Source organism: Podarcis melisellensis (assembly GCF_964234715.1).
Source record: "Podarcis melisellensis genome assembly, chromosome: 2".
NCBI classification, from domain to species: domain Eukaryota; kingdom Metazoa; phylum Chordata; class Lepidosauria; order Squamata; family Lacertidae; genus Podarcis; species Podarcis melisellensis.
Window position 1 is genome coordinate 7,713,408 of NC_138529.1, and position 25,626 is coordinate 7,739,033.

The following is a 25,626-nucleotide window of genomic DNA, read 5'->3' on the forward strand; positions in this document are numbered from 1 at the left end:
TTTGTGAGAACTAGGCCAACCAGATATCCAAACTCCCACCAGTCCCAACCAGAATGGCTAATGGTCAGGGAGAATACAAGTAGGTGTACATATTCTCCCCTGCAGAATGATGGTGGGAAGATCACAAAGCTTGTATCTATGCATCACTGGATTCATGACACTGGGGGACTTGAAAACAAAACAAAACACCTATCTGCAGAGCAGATGGAGATGAACAGATGTTGCTTTGTTTTTGTTTAGTCGTTTAGTCGTGTCCGACTCTTCGTGACCCCATGGACCAGAGCACGCCAGGCACTCCTGTCTTCCACTGCTTCCTGCAGTTTGGTCAAACTCATGTTCGTAGCTTCGAGAACACTGTCCAACCATCTCATCCTCTGTCGTCCCCTTCTCCTTGTGCCCTCCATCTTTCCCAACATCAGGGTCTTTTCCAGGGAGTCTTCTCTTCTCATGAGGTGGCCAAAGTATTGGAGCCTCAGCTTCACAATCTGTCCTGCCAGTGAGCACTCAGGGCTGATTTCCTTAAGAATGGAGAGGTTTGATCTTCTTGCAGTCCATGGGACTCTCAAGAGTCTCCTCCAGCACCATAATTCAAAAGCATCAATTCTTCGGTGATCAGCCTTCTTTATGGTCCAGCTCTCACTTCCATACATCACTACTGGGAAAACCATAGCTTTAACTATACGGACCTTTGTTGGCAAGGTGATGTCTCTACTTTTTAAGATGCTGTCTAGGTTTGTCATTGCTTTTCTCCCAAGAAGCAGGCGTCTTTTAATTTCATGGCTGCTGTCACCATCTGCAGTGATCATGGAGCCCAAGAAAGTAAAATCTCTCACTGCCTCCATGTTGCTACAACTCCCTTAATCCCTGACCACTATCCTTCCTGGAGTTAGGGCTGATGCGAGTTGGACTCCAACAGCATTCAGAGGGCACCATGTAGGCTATCGCTGTTTTAGAGTAGCAATTTTCAAGTTTTGGACTTTGAAATAATCAAAAGGATTCACAAACTCTTTCATGCATCCTCTTTAACCATGTGGAGGGGAGAGACTGTAATGTAAAACACTGACTGGGCAGGTTTCCACACCACATCATGGAGGGAAGCCTACATGCTTAGAGAAGGTTCTCTTCTGCAAACATGACCCCCAGTGTGTAGATGGTGGGGAACCAGCATCCAGTGCCTCTCCCCCATTTCTATTCCACTGCATTCAGGTCAGCCACATGTTGCAGAGGATTCGGTGCCTGTTGTAAGGGGCAAGGTTGGCTCAGGCAGAGCCCTTGCTTAGATCTGCTGGGCTGCTTTTTAACACCTGCATAGGCTAAGGTTGCAAGGACTCAAACTTGTCTCTCCTGCACATGTAGGGTGAGAGATGAGCAAGCCTCCTTTCCAGGACCTCTTGTTCTGCTGCTTAAAAGTCCTCTTATATTTGGGGAACTGCTGATTTCTAGCATTGTTAGGCCTTCCTTTGGCTTCTGCTGTTCTTATGGTAGAAGAAAGAAGCACATGTCTCAAGATTCCTGGGGAAAGGCTGTCCTTTCAACTACAGCAGCAGAAGCAGCAAATGCTGTTGCCCAGGGCAGCTGCTGGGACTGGCCTTGGGCTAAGAAATGTACTGTTCTTGTTCCAAAAGAAGATGAATGTCATTCCATGGCTATCTGGGAAAGAGAGCAAAAAAGAGAATTGAACCACAATCACCTCAGGGATTACATGTGATTCATCATAGCTCTCGGAGGCACTATGGATTTCAAGCCAATGATGTGAGGAGGGGAAAATAGGGAGCTTTGAAGTAAGATGCTGAAGAGGGATAATCCACAATTAAAGCAACTTTTAAAAAAAATAGTTGGGAAAAGAACCATTTGCTGAGGTGTATTTATTATTATTTGGCTGAGGTGTGGAGGTGGTGGTGAGAAAATTAATTTGTTAGCATAGTTTTTGTGCCATTAAAGCCTGCAAGCCAAGCAATTTTGGTGCTTTGCTTCACTTCAAAGGAACACTTAGAGGACATTTTTTAAAACAATCTGTTGCTGCCAAACATAGCCCAGCCCATTAACGAGCTTATTCTTGATTAATTACCTAACTCCAGCCAAGCCCACCTCAACATACATATGCGTGTATATATAGGGAGAGGAGACAGAATTTCTACCTCAGAGAGGGGTCTGGCGTCCTTCTCTCTCTTTCTTTCTCCCTCTCTCTCCCTCTTTTCCATAATAACTCTTTGCTAAATATTCTTCCCTATACTTTGAATAAGACACAATGAACAGGCAATTCAGTTCCAGGTCTGGGGGTGGGGTCAGGGTCTCCCGCGGCTACAGTTCTTCGACTGCGGCCATTCCTGGAGGGACAAAAGGCAGCTTCACCTCAGTTTCTTTATCCCGGGCTGGGAGAAGCAGTGGAGGGCTAGGGGGTGGCTTTGGGAGCAGAAGCCTATACAGCCTAGGAGTTAACAAAAGCAGCTCCATTAGTCATGGTGCAGGTGGAATTGGAAGCTTCTTTGGTGGTGGAATGAGTAGTGGTGGTGGGTTTGGTGCAGGTGGGTTTGGTGGTGGAGGATTTTCAGTTGGGGGGTATGGAGCTGGAGGTGGTTCCTTTGCAGGCTTTGGTGGTGGTGCATCAGGAATGGGGGGCTTTGGTGGTGGTCCAAGGATGGGCTTAATAGTTCCTCCTGGGGGGATCCAGCAAGTGACCGTTAACTCCAACCTCCTGTCACCACTCAACTTAGAGATTGACCCCGAGATCCAAAAAGTGCGTGTGCACGAAAGGGAGCAGATCAAATCCCTCAACAACAAGTTTGCATCCTTCATTGACAAGGTGAGTCAATTGAACGCTACATTGTGGTAGAGTTTGCAGGAAAGGGATGGGCCGCTCAAGGGTACGCTGGATGAAAGCAGATTGCAGGCATCATTCTTCCCAACCAAGGTTTCAGCCTGCCTACCTCCGTGGTTTCCCACAAACCATGTCTGGAATTGTAGATTGTTAGATGTCACGGTTCTCTTTCACAGGACTACATTTCCCAGAGTCCCATGGGAAGAGGGAATGACTATTAAAGCATAGTGTGGGTTTGCCTGCTGCTGCTGCTTCTCCAGCTGTTTGCCTTATTAAAGCAGCTGCCACACCCCATCCCCATTAACAAACCTTAGGATAAGGTTGTGGGCCTTATTTTTAGTAGAAGACATTTTCAAGCCTGAGTCACCATTATATGCAAGAGCATTTATGTCCATGTTCATAGATGTTATGGATTTAGATCAGGGGTAGTCAATGTGGTAACCTCCACATCATGGGTAGGCAAACTAAGGCCCGGGGGCCAGATCTGGCCCTTCTAAATCCAGCCCACAGACGGTCCGGGAATCAGCGTGTTTTTACATGAGTAGAATGCGACCTTTTATTTAAAATGGATATCTGGGTTATTTGTGGGGCATAAGAATTCGTTCTTTTTCTTTCTTTCCAAAATATAGTCCGACCCCCCACAAGGTCTGAGGGACAGTGGACTGGCCCCCTGCTGAAAAAGTTTGCTGACCCCTGCTCCACATGTTGTGGCCTGCAACTCCCATCAGCCACCTATCCATTGGCTATGCTGGCTGAGAATGATGAGCACTGCACTGGGAACCCTGATTTAGATTATGAGTTGCCAGCTTGTAGCATGGGAGGGGCAGAAGCAGCAGGGCTTTCTTGTGGCACTGCTGGAGAGAAGCAGAATGGCCTGTGAGCCTGGCTATGCTATAAAGGCTAGCCTACATTCTTGCCTGGCTCTCCCATGTTGTGCTGTTGCTTGTTCTCCTGCTCAGTAGATCAGGGGCAAAACACCCCAAAGTTGCCTATATACTATAGTGCACACTACTAGGATGTTATGTAATACACTGGGCTTGACTTTTTGGTAGGACTGCTACCTTCTCAGCTTTCAACTAGCCACTTAAGTTGTGTCTAACAGAACCTTTATGTGATATTTTAGCTGGTGAAAATACTCCCCGCTCCCATGCCGCCGAAACTAAATTTTTGCTTGCAAAGCTGCTGTTCAAAGGCACAAGCAAAGGCACATCTGTTTTGCCACCGTGAGCTGCCAACCTGGGTCACTCAGTGCTCTCAACAGCACAGCTACTTTAGGACTAGGTGGGGGTAGATTGATATGAAAGTAGCATACAGGTTGACTCCTCGTAAGTAAAGAGTCTCCAAGAAGATTCTGGAGGCAAAGGCATGCTCATTTTAAGACTGTCATATTTTGGTGAAGAACAAGCTGCTGTCACAGGTAGAAGACCAGTCCAGGAATGGGGAGGAGGCGTGTTTTTGGTCATTTGGCAGTACTATTAATGGGACTTTTGTCAGAAAGGTTGGCTGCCATTGATTTAGAATCATGTTTCACAAAAAGGAGGGTACCAAATTCCCTTTATATGTAGCAATGATGATTAGTTGAAGCTTATCTTTGATGTAGGAGGCCTCAGGATTCCACCAACACAAGCAAAGGCAAGATTCCTGGATCCTACTTATGATGTGTTGAGAGAGATGCTTGTACAGCAGAGAGGCCAGGAGTGTGAGCCAGAAAATTCCCAATTCTAGTTTCATCTCAGAGAGGTGGATTTAGGCAACCCTCCATCGCCAGCCTCCATTGCCACTGCAAAATGTTGATAATAATAATACTGGTCTGCCTTACAGGAGTGCTGTAAGTGCTTTGAAAACTTGAAACATTCAAGGGTATGCACAGCAATTTAAGCCATTCCCTGGGTGTTTTGCACTCATTCAAATATGTGTATCTCCAGGGTCTTTGATGATTTAAGGGGATTCGTTGAAGAGTGCATCTAATCCTCATTGGTCAGTATGTAATAAGGACTGGGCTCTGGTTGCAGTATGCTTTTGACTCAGTTTATAGTTGTGATGATATGAGTTTACATACCATGGGTCTCTTGATGGGTTTCAGGTACGGTTTCTGGAGCAACAGAATAAGGTTCTAGAGACCAAATGGGACCTACTACAGCAACACAGCGGCGCAGGTACTAAGATCAACATCGAGCCAATGTTCGAGGCTTACATCGCTAATCTCAGGAGACAACTGGATACCCTGACTGGTGACCGTGGGAGGCTGGATGGAGAACTCAGAAATGTTCAGGATCAGGTGGAAGACTTTAGAAAGAGGTGAGTTAGCCATTAGGGCCTACTTGGGTAAGAAGACTCAGCATACTCATTGATACAGCAGAATAGTAAAGGAAAGGGACCCCTGACCATTAGGTCCAGTCGTGACCGACTCTGGGGTTGCGGCGCTCATCTCGCTTGATTGGCCGAGGGAGCCGGCATACAGCTTCCGGGTCATGTGGCCAGCATGACTAAGCCACTTCTGGCGAACCAGAGCAGCGCACGGAAATGCCGTTTACCTTCCTGCTAGAGCGGTTCCTATTTATCTACTTGCACTTTGACGTGCTTTCGAATTGCTGGGTTGGAAAGAGCAGGGACAGAGCAACTGGAGCTCACCCCGTCGCAGGGATTTGAACTGCCGGCCTTCTGATCAGCAAGCCCTAGGCTCTATGGTTTAACCCACCTTCAAAAGGTGGCATGGACAGTACCATTTCAGACTGCAGGAGTGTGTGTGTGTGATCCCATTTTTAATGCCCCCCTTAATATAAACCAAAACAAATCTTCCTGGAAGTAGAAAATGAGCATATAATTATGAAAAGTAGCATAGCCTGGCTCTCTATATCATCATCATCATCAAACCTTTTATTGGCATCACATCCAAACATCCAAAACAGATCAACACAGAATTACCACTTCCCCAGTGGCACAAAACATTTGCTAAAAGAACGGAGGCAGAGCAGTCTATCGTCACATCTTTAGGTCTCCAGGGAGATCAGACGTCTGCAGTGTATTTCGACGACAAAAAACCAAATAGAGATATTTAGACACTAACTTGATGAGCTCCTGATCAGTCGCTCTATATGCGGTGTTTATTTTCTGCTTGCAAGGAGGTTGTTGATGTTTTTTAATGTAGGGATTGGGAGCATTTTTTTTAAAAAAGAATTCTGTTCCTGCTGTCTGAAATGGGGAGAGTGCCTCATGAGAAGCCCATAGGCTTCTGGCTGGCCACTGTGAGAGAAGGCTGTTGGACTAGATCAGCCATTGGCCTGACCCAACAGGCTCCTCTCAAGTGGCAAATTCCATCCTACTGCCATCTCAGGTCTCTGATGAGCTCAGTGGTCTGTCATGTGTCAATTCAGCATTAGGAATGAGCTGAAGATGCAATCTAGGTGTTTTCTGGCCTCATAGCAATGCTATCTTCTTTTCTTGGCATGGATTCCACCTTGTGGTTTAGGCTGGAGAAGTTTTCATTGCATATTAAAGAAATGAGGGCATTTAAAGCAAGTATTTACAGGATCATAAAATGCAGCTTGGCTCACAAAAAGAGCCATAAAAACGTGCAGCAGCAAATTCTGTCATATATATTCATGACTCTTTGGCCTGTTGAAAAGTGTGTTGGTAGAAAAACACTGTAGAAACTTAGGGGCACAACTGCTTTAAAGGCAAGTGGGACTAAGGCACTTGAGACAGACATTTAGGACCCCCCCACAGATGGGATAGTCATTATCCTCTGACTTGGCTGATTTGAAGTATATTTTTGTATGCACTCCCTCACATATATGCAGTACACACATATGGCCATGCATGCTGCTTGCATGCCTACAGCAAAACCCAACAAGTGTAATCTAGGCCCCATCTGCACTATACCTTTAAAGCACCATTATCCCACTTTAAACAGTCATAACCAGGTACCCCCAAACTCGGCCCTCCAAATGTTTAGGGACTACAACTCCCATCATCCCTAGCTAACAGGACCAGTGGTCAGGGATGTTGGGAATTGTAGTCCCAAACAACTGGAGGGGTGAGTTTGGGGATACCTGGTTATAACTTCACCTCCTAGAATCCTGGGAATTGTAATTTGTTAAAGAGCTGTAGTTTGCAGAGAGTTGTTAGCAGACGTTTTACTTCCCTTACGGGATGCAATTCCCAAGAAGAGGGATGGACTGTGAATTGTATCCCTTTGAGGGGAATAGGGGTGTCTCCTAATAACTCTCAGTGAAATTTAGTGAAATTTACTTCTGTGTAATGCATTTAACACTAGTATGTAAAGGTGCAACTAACCTACTCATCTGGACCAGAATCGCATCAAAGGAGGGAACCATTTTCTTTCTATTCTTCTCTCTCAGTTCTCCTTGTTCTCAGATGAATCCAAATCTGTTTCTTCTCTTAATAGATATGAAGATGAAATTAACAAGCGCACTGCGGCTGAAAATGAGTTTGTTGGCATCAAGAAGGTGACTTTTTTTAATTTTAAAAAAGCAGCAATAAGTAGGAGTCTATTTTCGAGGGGAAATAGCATTTTGTCTCAGCTCTTAGAGGAGTCCAGATTAAATGGGTTTCATATTCCAGCTCAGCTGGCTGTTTCCCAAATAATTGCCTACTGGCTTTATTATTATTATTATAATTTTTTAATAAATTTTTTTATTGATTTTCCAAACATATAATAAAAGACATACACATTACAAAACAAAAACATACCCAACATTAAACATATACCGACTTCCCCATACCTCCCTTTCGCTGCATCCTTATTCCGAAGTTCTTTAGCAACCCTTTAATCAGTTTATCTAATGTTTCCCTTTCCATAAATTTTTTTAAACTTTATAGTTACCGCTGTATTTCTCTACTTCATACCCCTTGACATCTCAACACTCCTCTATTTTACAACAGTTTTTAAGATATAATTTAAACTTCTTCCAGTCCTCTTCCACTGTCTCTTTCCCCTGGTCTCGGATTCTGCTGGTCATTTCTGCTAGTCCCATGAAGTCTGTCACCTTTGTATGCCATTCTTCCAGAGTAGGTAGTTCTTGCATCTTCCAATACTTTGCCAGAAGAATTCTTGCTGCTGTGGTAGCGTACATAAAAAAAGTCCTATCCTTCTTTGGCACCAGTTGGCCGACCATGCCCAGGAGAAAAGCCTCAGGTTTCTTAGGAAAAGTCCATTTAAGGACCTTCTTAATTTCATTATAGATCATTTCCCAAAAGGCTTTAATCTTTGGGCAGGTCCACCAAAGGTGGTAGAAGGTACCTTCTGTCTCATTACATTTCCAACATTTATTATTGGGCAAATGATAAATTTTTGCAAGCTTGACTGGGGTCATGTACCACCTGTAAATCATTTTCATTATGTTCTCTTTTAAGGCATTACATGCCATGAATTTAACACCAGTGGTCCATAACTGTTCCCAGTCAGCAAACATAATGTCATGACCGATATCCTGTGCCCATTTAATCATAGCTGATTTCACCGTTTCATCTTGTGTATTCCATTTCAACAGCAAGTTATACAACTTGCTGGCTTTATTATTATCAATAATCAATGAAAGGAAGATGTAGTCAACTGACTGAGGCTGCAATTCTATACCCACTTACCTCAAAGCAAGCATTATTGACCTCCATGGGTCTTACTTCTGAGTAGATATGTAGGACACTTGGCTCTGAGTCAGGGGGCCTTTGGTTCAAACCTTTGCAATGTAAGGCTAATAGTACTGACCTTCTTTACAGATTTATTGTTACAAATAGTGAAATAACATATGTGAAGTTCTGCAAATGCTTTAGCATGGCTAATAGGAGCCTCCATAATACAGAAGAAGTGCATATGTGGATCACCACTTCTAGGGGACAAACAGCATTGCCTTGCATGTTGAGGTCCCCAGGGCCACCCCAATAACTCACACATCACACCAAATTTTTTGTTTAAGGTTTTTGGCATAATTTTGGCCACAACTTTATTAAATTACAAACATATGAGTGGTTGCTTAGGCATTGGTTGCGACAATCTGCCCCCACCGTGGGGGACAGACTGACATTCCGCATGCCTGCGAAAGTCAGAAAAGGGGAATACACTTGGGGGTAGCGACGGAGCAGGGAACCTGCCCTCAGCCCTCCCCAAATGCAGCCAGGAGCTTTTGCAGTGGCCCGAGCCCCCTTGACAGGGTGGACAAGCAATAGTTAGCCCCCAATTCCTTTAACGGAATCCCTTGCAGCAGCAGCAGCATTAGAGGGGCAGGCACAGCCAATCCATGCCCCTCAACCAACCAAACCATAAACCAATGCCTAACTGCAACCTTACAAGTTGTGATGATTTGCTACGCAGTAGGCAAAAACCAAATGGCCCCAGCCAATCAGCCAGGTGGACAAAATTCCTACCGGGCCCCTGCCCCAAGAGCAGACGACCCCATGACAGGCATAGCAAAGTCAAGTGAACAACCCTAATTCTAGGGAGGGGGGGACGGGCAATCCGATGCACGGGTGAAAAGAGGAGGTCCTAGCCTCGTGCAAGGAATTTTAGCATTTCTGGCTGTCAATCAACAAATGGCAACATTAACTTCCTCCCAACAACAAGGGAAGCCCAATCACATCAGTGGCCAACGATCAATTAGCCCACCCCACAACTTTGGAGTGTCCTAGCGGCCCCCATTGCAACACGTGCTCTCCATGAAGGAGGACACGCTTTCTTTGTGTCCTGCTCATAAGCTTCCAGACACATATTGGAAAATTATGCAGAACTTCATGGAAAACACATGCTTTGGTTGAAGGAGGCCCCTTAAAGTATCTTTAAGGTTTTCTAATGCCCCCGGGAAAGTCCTCTACCAAGTCTGCTGCCAGTCAGAATTACTGGGCTGAGCACCAACAGCTGTCTATGGCTTCTAGGTTGGCTCTGGTCATGTTTAATGTAACATGAATTCACTGCATTTATTTCAGGATGTAGATGGTTCCTTCATGCACAAAATAGAGCTGCAAGCAAAAGGTGATAAACTGAGAGATGAAATCGACTTCTTGAGAGCCCTCTATGAGGCGGTAAGTGCTTAACTTTCTTGATTCAAAGAAATCAGAGTAATGTGGAATCTCATAGGCTGTGTCCTCACTGCTGGAAGCCAAGTTACTTCTTCAGAAAGGAGTGGGCTGACTCATGTGAGAAAGAGCACACGTAAAAGATGTTTCAGCTGAATAAGTTGAAAATGGGACATGTGACTGGCTCCTTGGTCCAGCTCTTAATGGGATACTAAGAACTTATTTTTTCATGCAGGAACTGGCTCAGATCCACGGACAGATCAGCGATACCAGCGTGATCCTACAGATGGACAACAACCGAGATCTAGACCTCAATAGCATCATTGCTGAGGTGAAAGCACAGTATGAAGACATTGCTAACAGGAGCCGGGCTGAAGCAGAAGCCTGGTATCAAAGCAAGGTGAGACCTTCTGCAGCTTTTATCTCTGGCGCTCAGTGACTAAGAGGCCTCTGGTCCATATCTGGGCCAGAGAAGCCTGAGGAAAATGAAAACTAAGTTGAACTTGCAGACCAAAAAGATTTTAAATCCAAAATGTTCCATTTTAATGGGAATATTTGCCAAATTGGATCTCAGTTCCTACTTTCAAAATTCTAGTTGGATCTGGAAGAGAGTAAAATCAACCACTGGTGGAAAGCCTCTGATAAGCAAAAGGCCTACTACACCCAATAGCATTGCCATTCCTACTTGATATGGGAACATCCCAGAAGCTCATAGGACCATACACATATTTCTTTATCGTACATTCATGATTATTTTTTGCTCATGGTGGCATGAAGGTGATTATATCTGCAATCCCACTTTCGATGACATTTGTGTCTGGAAAAAGTTTCGGGGTGAACATACTGCTTCAATTTCAATTGTTGCATGTCCCATGGCTTCCTGTGGAAACCCTGTAAGTTTTTGTGCCACAAATATTTGGAGCTCCTCTTTGTCCTGCCCCTCCAAATGCAATAACGTAGAACCATCAGGTAAGCATCACAGAAGGATGTGCAGACAATGCAGTATAGAGCCAATGATAATGCACTATTATTGAAAAAACAAAAAAAAAATTCCTTCCAGTAGCACCTTAAAGACCAACTAAGTTAGTTCTTGGTATGAGCTTTCGTGTGCATGCACACTTCTTCAGATACACTGAAACAGAAGTCACCAGACCCTTCTATATAGTGAGAAGGTGGGGAGGGGTATTACTCAGAAGGGTGGTAGGAATGGGTGATTGGCAGATAGCTGTGATGAGCCTGTTGATGAGTCTAAACGACTGCAATAGGTCTTACAGGAAAAAGCAAGGGGTGAGAAGGTGAAAAATGGCTTTGTCATGTATAATGAGATAAGAATCCAAGGTCTTTGTTCAGACCAGGTCTCTCCATGGTTTTAAGTTTGGTGATAAGTTGCAATTCAACAGCTTCTCTTTTCAGTCTATTTCTGAAATTCCTTTGTAGTTTTACAAAACCATGGGTCTGGAAACTTCTGTTTCAGTGTATCTGAAGAAGTGTGCATGCACATGAAAGCTCATACCAAGAACTAACTTAGTTGGTCTTTAAGGTGCTACTGGAAGGATTTTTTTTTTTTGACTATGGCAGACCAACACGGCTACCTATCTGTAACTGGCACTATTATTGACTCAATGACATGTTGCAGAATACACCCTTCTTTAAAACGTGTGGAAGGATTCAAAGGAGCAGTACAAGAAGACTCTTCTGGGTGGCAAGCCTATTACTCAGGTTGCCTAGACTATTATTGTGGTTCTTGTTGTAGTATTTATTTATGTCCCACCTTTCTTCCTGGTGGAAGCAAGGCAGCTTACAGATAAAAGCATGAATTGCTAAAAACATAGAAAAATAATAAACATTAATAGATTCAAAAGTATTGTTGTTGTTGTTTAGTTGTTTAGTCGTGTCCGACTCTTCGTGACCCCCTGGACCAGAGCACACCAGGCACTCCTGTCTTCCACTGCCTCCTGCAGTTTGGTCAAACTCATGCTGGTAGCTTTGAGAACACTGTCCAACCATATAGTATATAGTATATTGTATATAGTATATAAAGGTAAAGGTACGCCTGATCATTAGGTCCAGTTGCGGACGACTGGGGTTGCGGTACTCATCTCACATTATTGGCCGAGGGAGCCGGCGTTCAGCCATGTGGCCAGCAGGACTAAGCCGCTTCTGGCGAACCAGAGCAGTGCACGGAAATGCCGTTTACCTTCCCGCCAGAGCGGTACCTATTTATCTACTTGCACTTTGACGTGCTTTTGAACTGCTAGGTTGGCAGGAGCTGGGACCGAGCAATGGGAGCTCACCCCGTCGTGGGGATTCGAACTGCTGACCTTCTGATCGGCAAGTCCTGGCTCTGTGGTTTAATCCACAGCACCACCTGCGTCCCTTTATATAGTATATAATATATAGTATATAGATATATTTAAAAATTCAAACATTTTCTACCAAGGGAGCTATCAAACCACTTATAATTATAATAAAAACAGCACGGCACCAGCACTTTCATTAAAAGCAGTCCATTCTCAAAAGCCTATTGAAACAAGAGGGACAGCAAGGAGGGAGCCAGTCTCGCTTCTCCAGGGAGAGAAGAGCCTAACCAAGCTCCCCTTTCCCAAATCCTAGAACTGGTAGTGCTTAAAGTAGCTCAGTTACCAAAGAATGTGTTTCTGCATTGCAGTTTCAGGAACTTCAGAGTACAGCAGCTGGTCACGGGGATGACCTGAAGAGTACCAAGAACGAGATTGCAGAGCTGAATCGAATCATCCACAGAATGAAAGCAGAAATTGATAACGTTAAGAAACAGGTGGGGACCATTTTAATATAGCAACGACTGAATCTATGGCATGTGTGTATTTCATCCCCCCTCCTTCTTTTTCCCCCTTCTTTGTATTATTTATTCAATTTGTATTTTCTTGCAAGTTCAGGCTGGATGGAGCCTTTGCTCAATGGCAGAACACATGGACGGTATGAACAAGGTTGCAGGTTCAATCTTTGGCATCTTGGTGATGCACATGGCGGGGGAATATGGGCTAGCATTTTGATGTCAGCGACATGGGATGGGTGCTGCAAAAAACCTGTGTGCATGAGTAGTACTGATCCCACAATAATCACCCACCTGGAAGCAGCCACAGACAGCAGTTCCTGACAGTTGTCCACCACCCACCATTCTTCCATCCCAGATCTCTCTCACACTATAAACTTACTAAAACAGGAGCTAGAACCCTTCTCAAAAGTGTCATCAGGCCTAATATTTGTGGCTGCTGTTTGGTGCTCAGCACTAAATTGGGGAAAGCTGAGAAAATCTCAGTGGACATGGTGAAATTTATTTCTGCCACTTCTGCTTTTCCTCCTGAGCCCTTTGATTGAAATAGCAGCAGAAGAGGAAAAAAGACAGGGACTGTTATAGATTCACTTTCATGGCTAGTAGTGGCTTTGGGGTTTAATGGGAAATAGTTCAAGTTAACAAATCCTGCAACCCTGACTCAATTTACTTTAGACTTGCATTTAACCAAAGGTTTTTATAGAACAAAACATGGATCTCTTAGTCCACTGGGGGACATCTGTTCATGCACCGTGATACTAAAATAATGTATTGGTATTTGACACATCAAATCCATGCTAACTTAAGATATATTAAGTTAAAGCTGGGTGTATAATTCCAAACTACTCCAGAAAAGAATAGGTTTGGCCCTGTAAGTTACCTGGTTGGGAAACTGCCTAGGAATTGTATTGGACAGCTCATATGAGTTGCTTGGAGCAGGATTGTGTAAATAAATACATATATACATGCAATAGGTAAAGGTAAAGGGACCCCTGACTGTTAGGTCCAGTCGTGGACAACTCTGGGGTTGCGGTGCTCATCTCACTTTATTGGCCGAGGGAGCCGGCGTACAGCTTCCGGGTCATGTGGCCAGCATGACTAAGCCGCTTCTGGCGAACCAGAGCAGTGCACGGAAATGCTGTTTACCTTCCTGCCGGAGTGGTACCTATTTATCTACTTGCACTTTGACGCATTTTCAAACTGCTAGGTTGGCAGGAGCAGGGACTGAGCAATGGGAGCTCACCCCGTCGCAGGGATTCGAACCACGACCTTCTGATCAGCAAGTCCTAGGCTCAGTGGCTTAGACCTCAGCACCACCTGTGTCCCTATACATACCATAGATAGCATTAATTATAGGGAGAGACAGAAAATAATCAAAATTCACAGAGGATTCTATGAGCTACACTTTAAATTGATTGCCTTTCAGTTTGATGTTTATCTAGCCAGCAATCCAGACTATCATCTGGAATATTTAGACTGACCTCTTGAGAAACTTACCATGCCTCCAGCTGATCCTTTCCATTCTGTTTTTTTTAATAATTTTTTTATTAAAGTTTCACATATATTAAAACGACAATAAAAACATAACAGACCCAACAAATACCAACATAGAAAACATAAACAAAACGAAAAAACAAGCATAAATTCATTCCCTAATTTTCTATAACCTCACTTCCCCGACTTCCTTATGCCTTCCCTTTCTGTATTCCACTTTCTAATCTAGGTTCAGCAAATCCTTTCCTTTCCTTTATTCTTGTTTAGATCTTTCCCTTTCTTTCCCTTTTCATACCCATTACAGCTAGTAACCACATAGTATCTAAACCGACATCATTTCAACATTCATTAATTTTACAATGTTTCTTGAGATAGTCCTTAAATTTCTTCCAATCTTCTTTCGTCGTCTCTCTTCCCTGGTCTCGGATTCTGTCGGTCATTTCTGCCTGATCCTTTCCATTCTGACACCGAAATGGGAACCAAGGTATGACTGTGTGTTCACGAGGAAAACAGGCTTAGGTGTCTCTGCGCTTCTTCTGTAGCAGATGTATGGAAAGAGCTGATTTGTGGCCAGTGGGCTCTTGAACTATCTACACGTAGCACTGACAAGGCAATATTACAAATTATGCTGTATGCAAAATAAGCACTTTAGGAAGTAGGAAGCTACTGACTATTTGACTTTCCTGATACCTGCTGCAGATTGCTCAGCTCCAGACAGCTATTGCTGATGCTGAACAGCGAGGGGAAATGGCCCTGAAAGATGCCAGAATGAAACTCACTGATCTGCAGCATGCCCTACAAAGTGCCAAGGATGAGCTGGCGCGCCTACTGCGGGATTACCAGGAGCTCATGAATGTCAAATTATCCCTGGATATTGAGATTGCTACATATAGAACTCTGCTGGAAGGAGAGGAATGCAGGTGGGTGCCATCTTGCGATGGTTTTATTTCATACCAGGTGCTGCAGCGTACTTTCGTTTGACACAACATGGCTAATGCCTGCATACTTGGGGTGTGAGTATCCATATTCAAATCTACACACATTTTAATACCCTAAAACTATACATTTGGCTTTGTATAACTATCAGATACCTTCAGCAAAGATATGCCTGGTTAGTTTGTTCACACCAGGGTGTGAAATGCTGCCTACACACTCTTTGCCCTTCAGTGTTGCCTTAAGTCTCTGATCTTAGCCTCCCAGTTTCTCCTGCTTGACCATTCTTTGATCGTGGGTTACGGAGACCATACTTGGGCCTGCCTTCTTTCTCTTTGGCTCCTCCTCCCATTGAGCTGATGTTTCCTCTGTCCCGCTTCCCCTCAGATCTTTGCTGTCTCCAACCATTATTCACAAGTCCAACTCACTTAGCATGCTCTCTCCCTTCAGCAATGCTGCCCCAGGATTCCCTGCTCCTTAGATGCCTGCTCTCCCTCACTTTGGCTTCCTGCCCCTACCTGCCCTCTCTCACCTTCCACTCCCCTTCCTACCAGCAATATATACAGTACAGTGGTACCTCTGGTTCAGAACTTAATTCGTTCCGGAGGTCCGTTCTTAACCTGAAACTGTTCTTAACCTGAGGTACCACTTTAGCTATTGGGGCCTCCTGCTGCCGCTGCCATGCTATTTCTGTTCTCATCCTGAAGCAAAGTTCTTAACCCGAGGTACTACTTCTGGGTTAGTGGAGTCTGTAACCTGAAGCGTTTGTAACCTGAAGCGTTTGTAACCTGAGGTATCACTGTCCGGCAGCAGGAGGCCCCATTAGCTAAAGTTGGTACCTCAGGTTAAGAACAGTTTCAGGTTAAGGAATGGACTTCCAGAATGAATTAAGTTCTTAACCTGAGGTACCACTGTACTCCCTCTTGTCCAGGGGAACCAGATACACAGATGCACACACACACACACACACCCTTCCACACACACAAAGTTAATTTCTTTATCTTTAATGGTTGTGTAGGAGAGGTTATGTTAGTACAAGAGGCCTTTCTCTCTCATTCAAAAGTTTTCTCTTCTGTACAACAAAGGTTGTACAGGATTCTGTACGAAACAAATGCAAGAACTCTGTATTTGAATCTGGTCACCCTACTCCTGTACCTAAAACCTACGTGAGATATTTTGTGGCCTAATGGATAGCACACATTTCTGTGTGGGCTGTGAAATATCTCAGCCTAGACTAATCCTTTTCCCCACATTCCACAATACCATGCAGAATACTCATGGACATGCTATGCCATCATGGTAGCTCAGAAAATACAGTGGTACCTCGGGTTAAGTACGTAATTCGTTCCAGTGGTCTGTACTTAACCGGAAACTGATCTTAACCTTAAGCACCACTTTAGCTAATGGGGCCTCCCATGCTGCCGCGCCGCCAGAGCACGATTTCTGTTCTCAACCTGAAGCAAAGTTCTTAACCTGAAGCACTATTTCGGGGTTAGCGAAGTCTGCAACCTGAAGCGTATGTAACCTGAAGCGTATGCAACCCGAGGTACCACTGTAGTTAGAAAGGAGTTTCAAATGATAGGCATCAGCCAGTTTATAAACATAGAACATGGCATGATTCGCCCAGTTTGGGATTTTGCAAGAGAATCATTCAGGTGGTGGCACCCATTATTCCTGCTTTTTATTACATTTATTCATGTGGGCATTGAAACACAGATACATTTGCATGGCATTTATCCAATCATGTAAAATGTCTCATATTTAATGGATCTCTTAGCCAACATCTATGTGCATACTTAGGAAGTATTGCCTGCTGTTGCACATCATAAGTAACATTGCATGCATATGTCATAGAATTTTGTGTTTCCACATGCATTTTATTTGCATTCATATTAGCTGAAGCAGCTTATAACATTGGGTGGATTTTAAAAAATGCAAATGCACAAATGTTTTACATGCATATAAGTAAGTCTGTGTTTGTTTATTAGTAGATGTGTATCTGCATATTTTAAAAAACATAATGCTACTTAAAGACTATTCATAAAAGGGTCTCTTAGCCCCTATCTTGGGTATGAAAGGCCTACTGACAGTTATGCAATGGTGAAAAACAGGTACTCTGTGCGTGCTTAGAGGAACCTGCAACTTTATTATTATTTGCTTATGTGCCTAGGGCTGACGTCGAGCATTCAAAACAGATTCCAAGTACGACTCCTCTTGCTAGCTTGATAAGTCTCAATGAGTAAAAGGACCAGCCATTCATTCCTGGTCAAAGTGCTCCCACATATAAGCAGCCTCACCACTTGAGGGAGCTCTTTGGTGATTGCTCCATGGCTGAAGTTGCTTGGGTTATTAATTGGCCCCTGGGGGCAGGTTTTGCAACAGGGGAAGGGAGAGGGAGTGTGCATGGCAATGTCAGGGGTGATTACATGGACTTGCACCATAGTCCCAGCCAGTGGCAAAATGTTTCCCATTGAGATCTGAGCTCAACCGCACAATGACAGCAACCATGTAATGTAGACTATCTCAGAGGCAGAGCACTGGTTCCACTAGTTCGACTGGTGTGTCCTCCACCCCAGGATTGTGAGAAATGGTTAAGCCTGAAGCTGGCAAACAACCCCAGAAACCACTGTCAGTCTTTCACTCTGAGGCTGTGATTGCAGAATCGCCAGAGGCAGGGATAATGAAACGGCTTAGGACCGCAGCAATTGGGGAAACAAAATGGTGTGAACTGCCCCTCTGCTTACCAAATCAGAGTTCCCATTTCTTCACAAGCCACTCCCCTTCATACGCCTCCAGGGGGTGGGTCCAAGGCCTTTTGTTTCCTGAGATGATAGACAAGACACTGACTCCCTTCCCTAATTTGATGTACAGAAACCAATGGGACCGGCAGTTGAATTGTATTTCAATGCTGGCTAGCCTCTACTACACCTGACAGCTTAGCTTATTAGGAGTGGAGCAGACTGTGTGGCAACAATCCTTACCTCCCAGTATTTGCTGGGAGAGCATGTTGAATTTTTCAAATTCCAGTTATGAGGGGTGCTACAAAATTGTGACATGACTTGGAAATTCAAAAAACATTCAGGTTAAATTAATATAATTTAGTTTTACTTGGTAAAATTAAAAGTATGTAAAATTGCATAGGAAAAATTAAAAATGGTTGTCAGATACTTGCATTATATAATATTATAAAATACATAATACACAATACATATTAATTATATTATATTCTTGCTATTTATTCTTATTATTTCTATTCCCAGACATTTTCAGAAGGTAAAATTAAAATTCTTTGGTTTTCTGAAAGCTTTTTCATCAAGTGTAGACTTACCAAGCTAAATGTTGTCCAAACACAAAAATAATAGTGTATTTGAATTCTTCACACCCAAAAACATACAGTGGAACCTCGGGTTACATACCATCCTCCTCATCCTCCTTATGAATGCTTCGGGTAACGAGCTCCACTAACCCGGAAGTAGATGCCCCTAGTTGTGAACTTTGCCCCGGGATGCAAGTGGAAGTTGCACGCCAGTGGCGCGGCGGCAGCGGGAGGCGCCATTAGCGAAAGTGCACCTCATGTTAAGAACGGTTTTGGCTTAAGAATGGACCTCTGGAACGAATTAAGTTCATAACCGGAGGTACCACTGTATTTTAAAGACTGCTCACTGAAAAACATTGCAAAATTATGTTTCACCCCCTAAAATGACACACCCTAGTGTGGTTGCATCATCCTGGCCAATGGTTGGACCGGCCCTGTGAGGCCTCCCACAAGCTCAAACCAAACCTGTGTCCCTTTCTCCCATTTAGTCAACATGTCAGAACAGCCATTTGGTTGAGGAAAAGGGCAATCTCACGGTCACTTCCTAGAGGCCCCCCGCTTTCAAGTATTGGAGGATGGGATAGTTTTTCAGAAGGTCAGGCACATGAATTCCTTTTAAAAGGGGGGAAATTCTCAAGGAACAATGTGCAGTTTCACCTGAGAGCAGTATCTCCTGTTCCTGTAGTGGCTCTAAAATATATTCTGAGTGGAAAGGTCTCTCTCTCCACTGACAATATGTATGGTGAGGTGCTGGGCATTACTGTGAATTTGCAAATCATAAACCTATGGCCAGTACCATCTGGAAGGCTGTGAGTTGTCCATCTCTGCCTTAGGACTGCTGGGCCAGAGCAACGTGGAAACCTGCTATATGTAATATTACACCAACAACCCAAGTTAGGGTGGAAGATGTTGCCTGCCATGACACCAGTGATGGACAAGGGCAGGAAATGCTGCCTGACTAATCCTGGTAGTGTAAACGAACCATTGAGCCTCCTTAGGCTATAGAGTGGGGCCTTCCAGATGTTGCTGGACTACAGCTCCCATCGTGCCTGATGCTCGCTGGGAATGATGGGAGTTGGAGTCAATGATATTTGGAGGGCAAGAAGTTCCCCATCCTTGGTCTAAGGTATGCAGATGCAGGACTGGGATCTAGAGGAGGGCTCTTTAGTAGGTTTTCTTGCAGGGAGAGACATGCAGTTTCTCTTGCCCTTGGATGGCAAGCTTCATTTACTAGGAAATCTCCTTTTGTATGCAAGATACCAGGGGCCCTAACTTCCTCCATGTCTGATCTCCCCACTGAGTGACTAAAGCGCCAGGCAGAGTTTCTTGCTCTGTGTCTGGAAACTGTCCTTATGACTTCTTCTTCTTGTTGTTGTTTAGTTGTTTAGTCGTGTCTGACTCTTCGTGACCCCCTGGACCAGAGCACGCCACGCACTCCTGTCTTCCACTGCCTCCCGCAGTTTGGTCAAACTCATGCTGGTAGCTTCGAGAACACTATCCAGCCATCTCATCCTCTGTCGTCCTTCTCCTTGTGCCCTCCATCTTTCCCAACATCAGGGTCTTTTCCAGGGAGTCTTCTCTTCTCATGAGGTGGCCAAAGTATTGGAGCCTCAGCTTCACGATCTGTCCTTCCAGTGAGCACTCAGGGCTGATTTCCTTAAGAATGGAGAGGTTTGATCTTCTTGCAGTCCATGGGACTCTCAAGAGTCTCCTCCAGCACCATAATTCCAAAGCATCAATTCTTCGGCGATCAGCCTTCTTTATGGTCCAGCTCTCACTTCCATACATCACTACTGGGAAAACCATAGCTTTTATTATAAGGACCTTATGACTTAGCAGACATATTTATCTTGCCTGGGCACTGTTTCATAGGATTGTACTGTGACGCACCTTAATCATTTTGCTCAAAAGCATTTCATCCTTGAATGATTGGCTGACTTGCCTTCAATGTTTTTCTCTCGCTAGGATGTCTGGAGAACTCACCACCCCTGTAAGCATGTGTAAGTATTTTAGTTATACTACTTTTCACCATGAATGTCCATGATACCGCACTCTTTCCCATAGAATTTACCTCTGGGCTGAAGTTCCTGGGCTGAAGTTCTTCCAATCTAGAATTTTGCAGAACTTCTGAAGGCTCTTTTGAGAACTTCATAGAGTTGGGAAGAATGAAGGGACTGGGAAGCTTAGATGGGGTTCATCTGCTTTGTGTGCAGGAGGTCTCAGATTTCATCCTTGGCATCTCCAGATAGCAGATTAAGCTGAATTAAACTGAAATCCCACAGAGCTGCTGCCAGTCAATGTATTGAGCTAGGTGGAACAATGGTCTGACTTACTATAAGACAGCTTCCTATGTTGCTATGAATCTCACATCCATACCATACATTTAAAGCATGTGGCTTCTCCTAAAGAACCCTGGGAACTGCAGTTTTGTTGAGGTGCTGGGAACTTTTAGTTCTATGAGGGGTGAGCTACAGTTCCCATGATTCTTTGGGGGGAGCTATGTGTGTTAAATATGTTTTAAATGTATAGTGTGGTTTCTAACAGATGCCTTGTCACGTAGCATCTAGATCAAGGGAAGTAATAGTGCCACTGTATTCTGCTCTGGTCAGACCTCACCTGGAGTACTGTGTCCAATTCTGGGCACCACAGTTCAAGAAGGACACTGACAAACTGGAACATGTCCAGAGGATGGCAACCAAAATGGTCAAAGGCCTGGAAACGATGCCCTATGAGGAATGGCTAAGGGAACTGGGCATGTTTAGCCTGGAGAAGAGGAGGTTAAGGGGTGATATGATAGCCATGTTCAAATATATAAAAGGATGTTACATGGAGGAGGGAGAAAGGTTGTTTTCTGCTGCTTCAGAGAAGCGGGCACGGAGCAATGGATCCAAACTACAAGAAAGAAGATTCCACCTAAACATTAGGAAGAACTTCCTGACAGTAAGAGCTGTTTGACAGTGGAATTTGCTGCCAAGGAGTGTGGTGGAGTCTCCTTCTTTGGAGGTCTTTAAGCAGAGGCTTGACAACCATATGTCAGGAGTGCTCTGATGGTGTTTCCTGCTTGGCAGGGGGTTGGACTCGATGGCCCTTGTGGTCTCTTCCAACTCTATGATTCTATGATTCTAAGAACCTCCAGGGAACAAAATTTCATAGCTTCCAAGTGGCCAACTTTGACAGAAAATAGTTTCCTTCCAGAAACTGAAGTCTGAAGAAGGGGTCCCTGACTGTGGTGTCTGCAGTCATCCCCTCTGTTGACTGTAGTAAAGAGATTTTGTAGGTTTTTGTATTGTTTTAAAAATACTAAAACGTGTGGTTATGTGTACACCACTGGCAGTGATGCTTCTTATATACCATACTTTGCCAAAGCCCCTTTCAGGCTTTATACTCATATATACTTCTCTATATGATCTCTTTGGATGGAAACTTACTTAAAAAGTTTATTGGTACTATTGCGTCACCTTGCATCTCAAACCAAAAGTTTGATGGTGATCTGTAGATGAAAATATATATACAGGAGAAGCCAGTGGTGGATGTTGTAATTATGAGTTAGCAAACACCACAGGTTGACCAAAACGCATTAAGGTTACAACAGAGAGATCACATTTCTAGATACAATAAATGATGCCACCCTAATTTAACTAGAAAGGAGGCAAGCCTTGAAGTAATCCTGAGTGCTGCCTGGGATCTGGTGAAAGATATAGGTGTTCTCATACCAGCTGGTGCAAATAAGTCCAAGGGGATGCCTGTGTGGTTAACAAGCAGAATCAAGGAATAAAAGCAGAATAAAAGGCAAGAAGGATTCTTTCGGGAAAATGTAAGCCTTGCCCAAATGAGGAAAATAAAAAGGGGCACAAATTTTGGCGGGAACAAAAATGCAAGTTGACAAGAAGGCAGGTGAAAAAATAATAATAATTTGAGGAGGGTATGTAAAAAATAATAATTAAAACTTATGATAAGTGATGTATCAGAGTCAGGGAAATAAATCAGAGGCAGGAAACAAGTTTGTTTGGCCACTCAACGGGGTGCTGAATTGGACAGATCTTCGGTCTGATTCAGCAGCACTCAGTCCTGAAACAAATTTATATATTATATTTGTTTTATTGCATTTATACCCCATCTTTCCTCCAAAAAGCTCAAGGTGGTTTACTTGCTTCTCCCTTGACCCATTTTATTCTCATAGCCACCCTGTGGGTTAGGCTAGGCTGCGAGGCAGCGATGGGCCCAAGGTTACCCAGTGAGCTTTGCAGTGTTTTGCATGGCATGGCATTCACTTGGAGAATTTCTCTGGAGCATCTTTCAGTAAAATGCCTTTTTTTCTCCCCAGCGGTGATCAGCAGCTCTTCTACCATGGGCGGAAGCAGTTACGGCCTTGGCGGTGGCGGCGGCGGCCGAGTGAGCAGTGGAGGATTTTCCCTGGGAGGTGGTGGAGGAGGAGGAGGTGGCAGCGGCAGCCTTAATCTCGGAATGGGTGGTGGCAGTGGCGGCGGTTATGGCATGAGCAGTGCGGTCACTGCAGGAGGGAGCAGTTACAGCTCTGGTTTTGGTGGGGGGCTGAGTTCAGGAGGGGGAGGGGGCTCCTCGAGTGTGAGATACAGCTCAACAACCTCGTCATCCAGCAAGAAAGTAGGCAGATAAAAAGGAAAACAACCACACTCACACAAGTGCAGCCACTTCTAGAAAATGTTCATATCTGTTCTAACTGCCCGCAGCAACACCCGGCCTCCAAGCTAGTTGTCCTTGACTCAATGATGGGAGAAATGGTCCGCCAAATGATCACACACAGAAATGCAGTGGATATTCATGAAGAATGCCTTTCCACAGTGCCCCCTAGCCTATAGATTCTGTTGTTTAAGGCTATATTTCCCAATTAACATCATCATTATGGCTGCACAAACATCTAGACCTCATTGGAATAAATGAGAGCAAACTTGACCAGAGAGCAGCACATCTCCCACTTTGTTTATCTTTTTCATTCAGTCCCTGTTTCCCCGCTTCTCTCTGACACGGTTAACATTGGCTGCAGTGCAAGAATTCAGAACCACTTGCAGCGTGAATGAATCGAGGCACCCATATTAAATTGCATCAGCTGCTGTCTCTGTTCCAGTTGTTTGGGAGGGAGCGGGGACGGAACTGGCATGACAGTTTGAAATCTTTCAAAAAGTCCGACAAAACCAGCAGGAAATTTACTTCAAATTTTGGGTACCCCCCCATTGAAGGCAAATAATATAATACTTGGATCCCATTGTAATATTGCAATCATTTTGGGGCATGCTCCAACTGCAAAAAAATAAATAAAGCACTTTAATGCCCTGCTGATTTCAGTGAGAGAATTAAGGATGTGATTCAACTTTGCCCACTGAAATGAAAGGGGCTGATAAAATGCTTAATCTTTGGCTGGATTGTACTCCTTAAAAAAAACCCCAACACCCTAGAAAACTTGAGTATGTCAAGGAATGACATTTATTTTAGAACATAGTTTCACTTCAAAAGACACATTTAAAATAAATCCCTTCTTCTAATGACTTTGTTCTAAACTTTAGACAGCAACTGAATGTACAGTTATACACAGGGTTTTAGAATGTGTAACACTGTGTGAATTGCAACCTTAAAGTCTGTGTTTTTTGCTATGAAATTCCATTGCTCCATTTGCAAATTTGTGGACTGATCTCTTGGAGCATTGAGAAGTGTGGAATACAATGTATTTCATCCTCCAGCCAAGGTGACACTGGGAATATCAAATACCATTTTATATATTAAAATAATTTTGCCATAAAAGGCATCTGATATCGCAGTCTGTGCAATCTGATGCACATCTACTCAGAAGTAAGCCCCATTATGTTCAGTAGGACTTACTCACAGGTAAATGGCTGTACTCTTATGAATCCCATACCCACTTGCCTGAATGTAAGTCCCCTTGAACTCAGGGGTCTTTACTACAGAGTAGACATATTGCGGATTGCACTGTTCATTTATTTTGAATGATTACAAACCACTTCTGACACCATGTGCCACAGGCACAGTCAAAACAGGGAATTGTTTAATGAACAAAAGGAGCAAGTGCACCAATCAATCAGCTTTGGTTCTTTTTTTATTTTTCATGAGTGCCCAGGACAATGATAGAGTTTGGCTTCATCAACGTCACAGTATTCATTCCAGTGTAGTGGTCTTTAGGTCACATACCACTTGCAGCTCCTAAGTGGAGCACATATTTGTCTTAGTTGGGTTGTTTTGCAAAGTGATGAATTTTACAAGTTTGAATAGAATTTACACACTGTTGAATCCGTAACTTAGCAAGCACATTCACCTTGATTGGTTTCTGTCTGCTAGTGCTTATTGTAAATAAAATTGCAGAGGCCCATCCTTTTCTCACTGTTCATTTTTCTGCATGATCTTTATTGCCAATAAACTGCATTGTAATATTTCTTTCCTGCAAGTGTTTTTTTTTTTAAATAAAAATTTAAAGTATAATGGAAGGATACCATGCAGCCTTGCAGAATTGACTGGATCACATACAATCTGGGCAAGGAAGAGTCTAGTATAGGGAGCCTGTTGGGTCTCAGGTGAGACCAGAACATACTACCACATGGAAATACAGGACTGAACTGAGCTCCTGTAAACGAGGGTGGAAGGAAATGTGGTTTTGTCTGTGGATGTGTGTCTGTGCATGTGCTTTAAATGTATGATGCACACACAGTCAGAGTTTCAGAATTCAGTTAAGTCATCCCAGCTGAAGACGGCTAAAACTCAGAGTCAAATCACCTACTGAAGTTTATTAGATCAGTCGCAGCATCCCTAGTGCCATGGGCCACATGACAAAAGAAAGCTCAACTCCAGTATAGTCTGATGAAGCATGGAATGATTACTACTGCCCCTGTATCTATGTGCATATATTAAGAAGGAAGTTACATTGAGATTGTATTTGGTAATGCCAACTAAGAATAGGACACAGACTTACACCTTGATGCCAATTAGGGTTGTTCTGATGTAAGACTCATTGAGCCCAAGGGGCCTCACTCCCAAAGAAGTATGGAAAAGATTGAAACTCTTATTGTGGAGGACATCATGTGATGGCCAGGCTGACAATAGAATTTATGTTGCTGTCATTTGCAGTGTTAGCATGTTGTTGTTGTTTAGTCGTTTAGTCGTGTCCAACTCTTCGTGACCCCCTGGACCAGAGCACGCCAGGCACTCCTGTCTTCCACTGCCTCCTGCAGTTTGGTCAAA

The 25,626-nt window shown here is 43.9% G+C and overlaps 1 protein-coding gene and 3 long non-coding RNA genes across 9 annotated transcripts in view; 1 reads left to right on the forward strand and 3 right to left on the reverse strand.

The window, feature by feature from the left end:
* On the reverse strand, positions 1–10,156 carry LOC309363062. The gene is made up of 2 exons (XR_014165209.1): positions 10,029–10,156; positions 1–617 (listed from the first exon to the last, which is right to left on the reverse strand). It is a non-coding gene; the product is annotated as an uncharacterized lncRNA (long non-coding RNA).
* Positions 1–14,846, reverse strand: part of LOC309363003 — a 227,142-nt gene extending 212,296 nt beyond the window's left edge. For 5 of the 6 annotated variants that reach the window (XR_014165133.1, XR_014165134.1, XR_014165135.1 and 2 more), the window contains exons 1-2: positions 14,600–14,846; positions 13,929–14,167 (exon numbers count right to left, since the gene is read on the reverse strand). This is a non-coding gene — a long non-coding RNA (uncharacterized lncRNA). Of the gene's footprint in view, positions 1–12,716; positions 14,168–14,599 lie in introns of those variants that run through there. The other variant, XR_014165138.1, reaches the window with a different exon arrangement.
* LOC309362815 (keratin, type II cytoskeletal 6B-like) lies at positions 2,132–24,821 on the forward strand. Its single transcript, XM_081898700.1, has 9 exons — positions 2,132–2,803; positions 4,902–5,116; positions 7,227–7,287; positions 9,758–9,853; positions 10,083–10,247; positions 12,516–12,641; positions 14,853–15,073; positions 20,368–20,402; positions 22,727–24,821. Exons 1-9 carry the CDS (start codon positions 2,249–2,251, stop codon positions 23,035–23,037), a joined length of 1,785 nt encoding a protein of 594 aa, XP_081754826.1. The 5' UTR covers positions 2,132–2,248; the 3' UTR covers positions 23,038–24,821.
* Positions 7,310–9,751, reverse strand: LOC309363012. Its single transcript, XR_014165149.1, has 2 exons — positions 8,345–9,751; positions 7,310–7,430 (listed from the first exon to the last, which is right to left on the reverse strand). It is a non-coding gene; the product is annotated as an uncharacterized lncRNA (long non-coding RNA).
* Positions 24,822–25,626: the final 805 nt, after the last annotated feature.

What these genes read in the sequence shown, in the direction of transcription:
- LOC309362815 (XM_081898700.1), top strand. Translation starts at nt 2,249, where the DNA reads ATGAACAGGCAATTCAGTTCCAGGTCTGGGGGTGGGGTCAGGGTCTCC. An exon ending in GTGGAAGACTTTAGAAAGAG is followed by an intron (nt 5,117 to 7,226) that starts GTGAGTTAGCCA and finishes TTCTCTTAATAG; the next exon opens with ATATGAAGATGAAATTAACA. An exon ending in AGTTTGTTGGCATCAAGAAG is followed by an intron (nt 7,288 to 9,757) that starts GTGACTTTTTTT and finishes CATTTATTTCAG; the next exon opens with GATGTAGATGGTTCCTTCAT.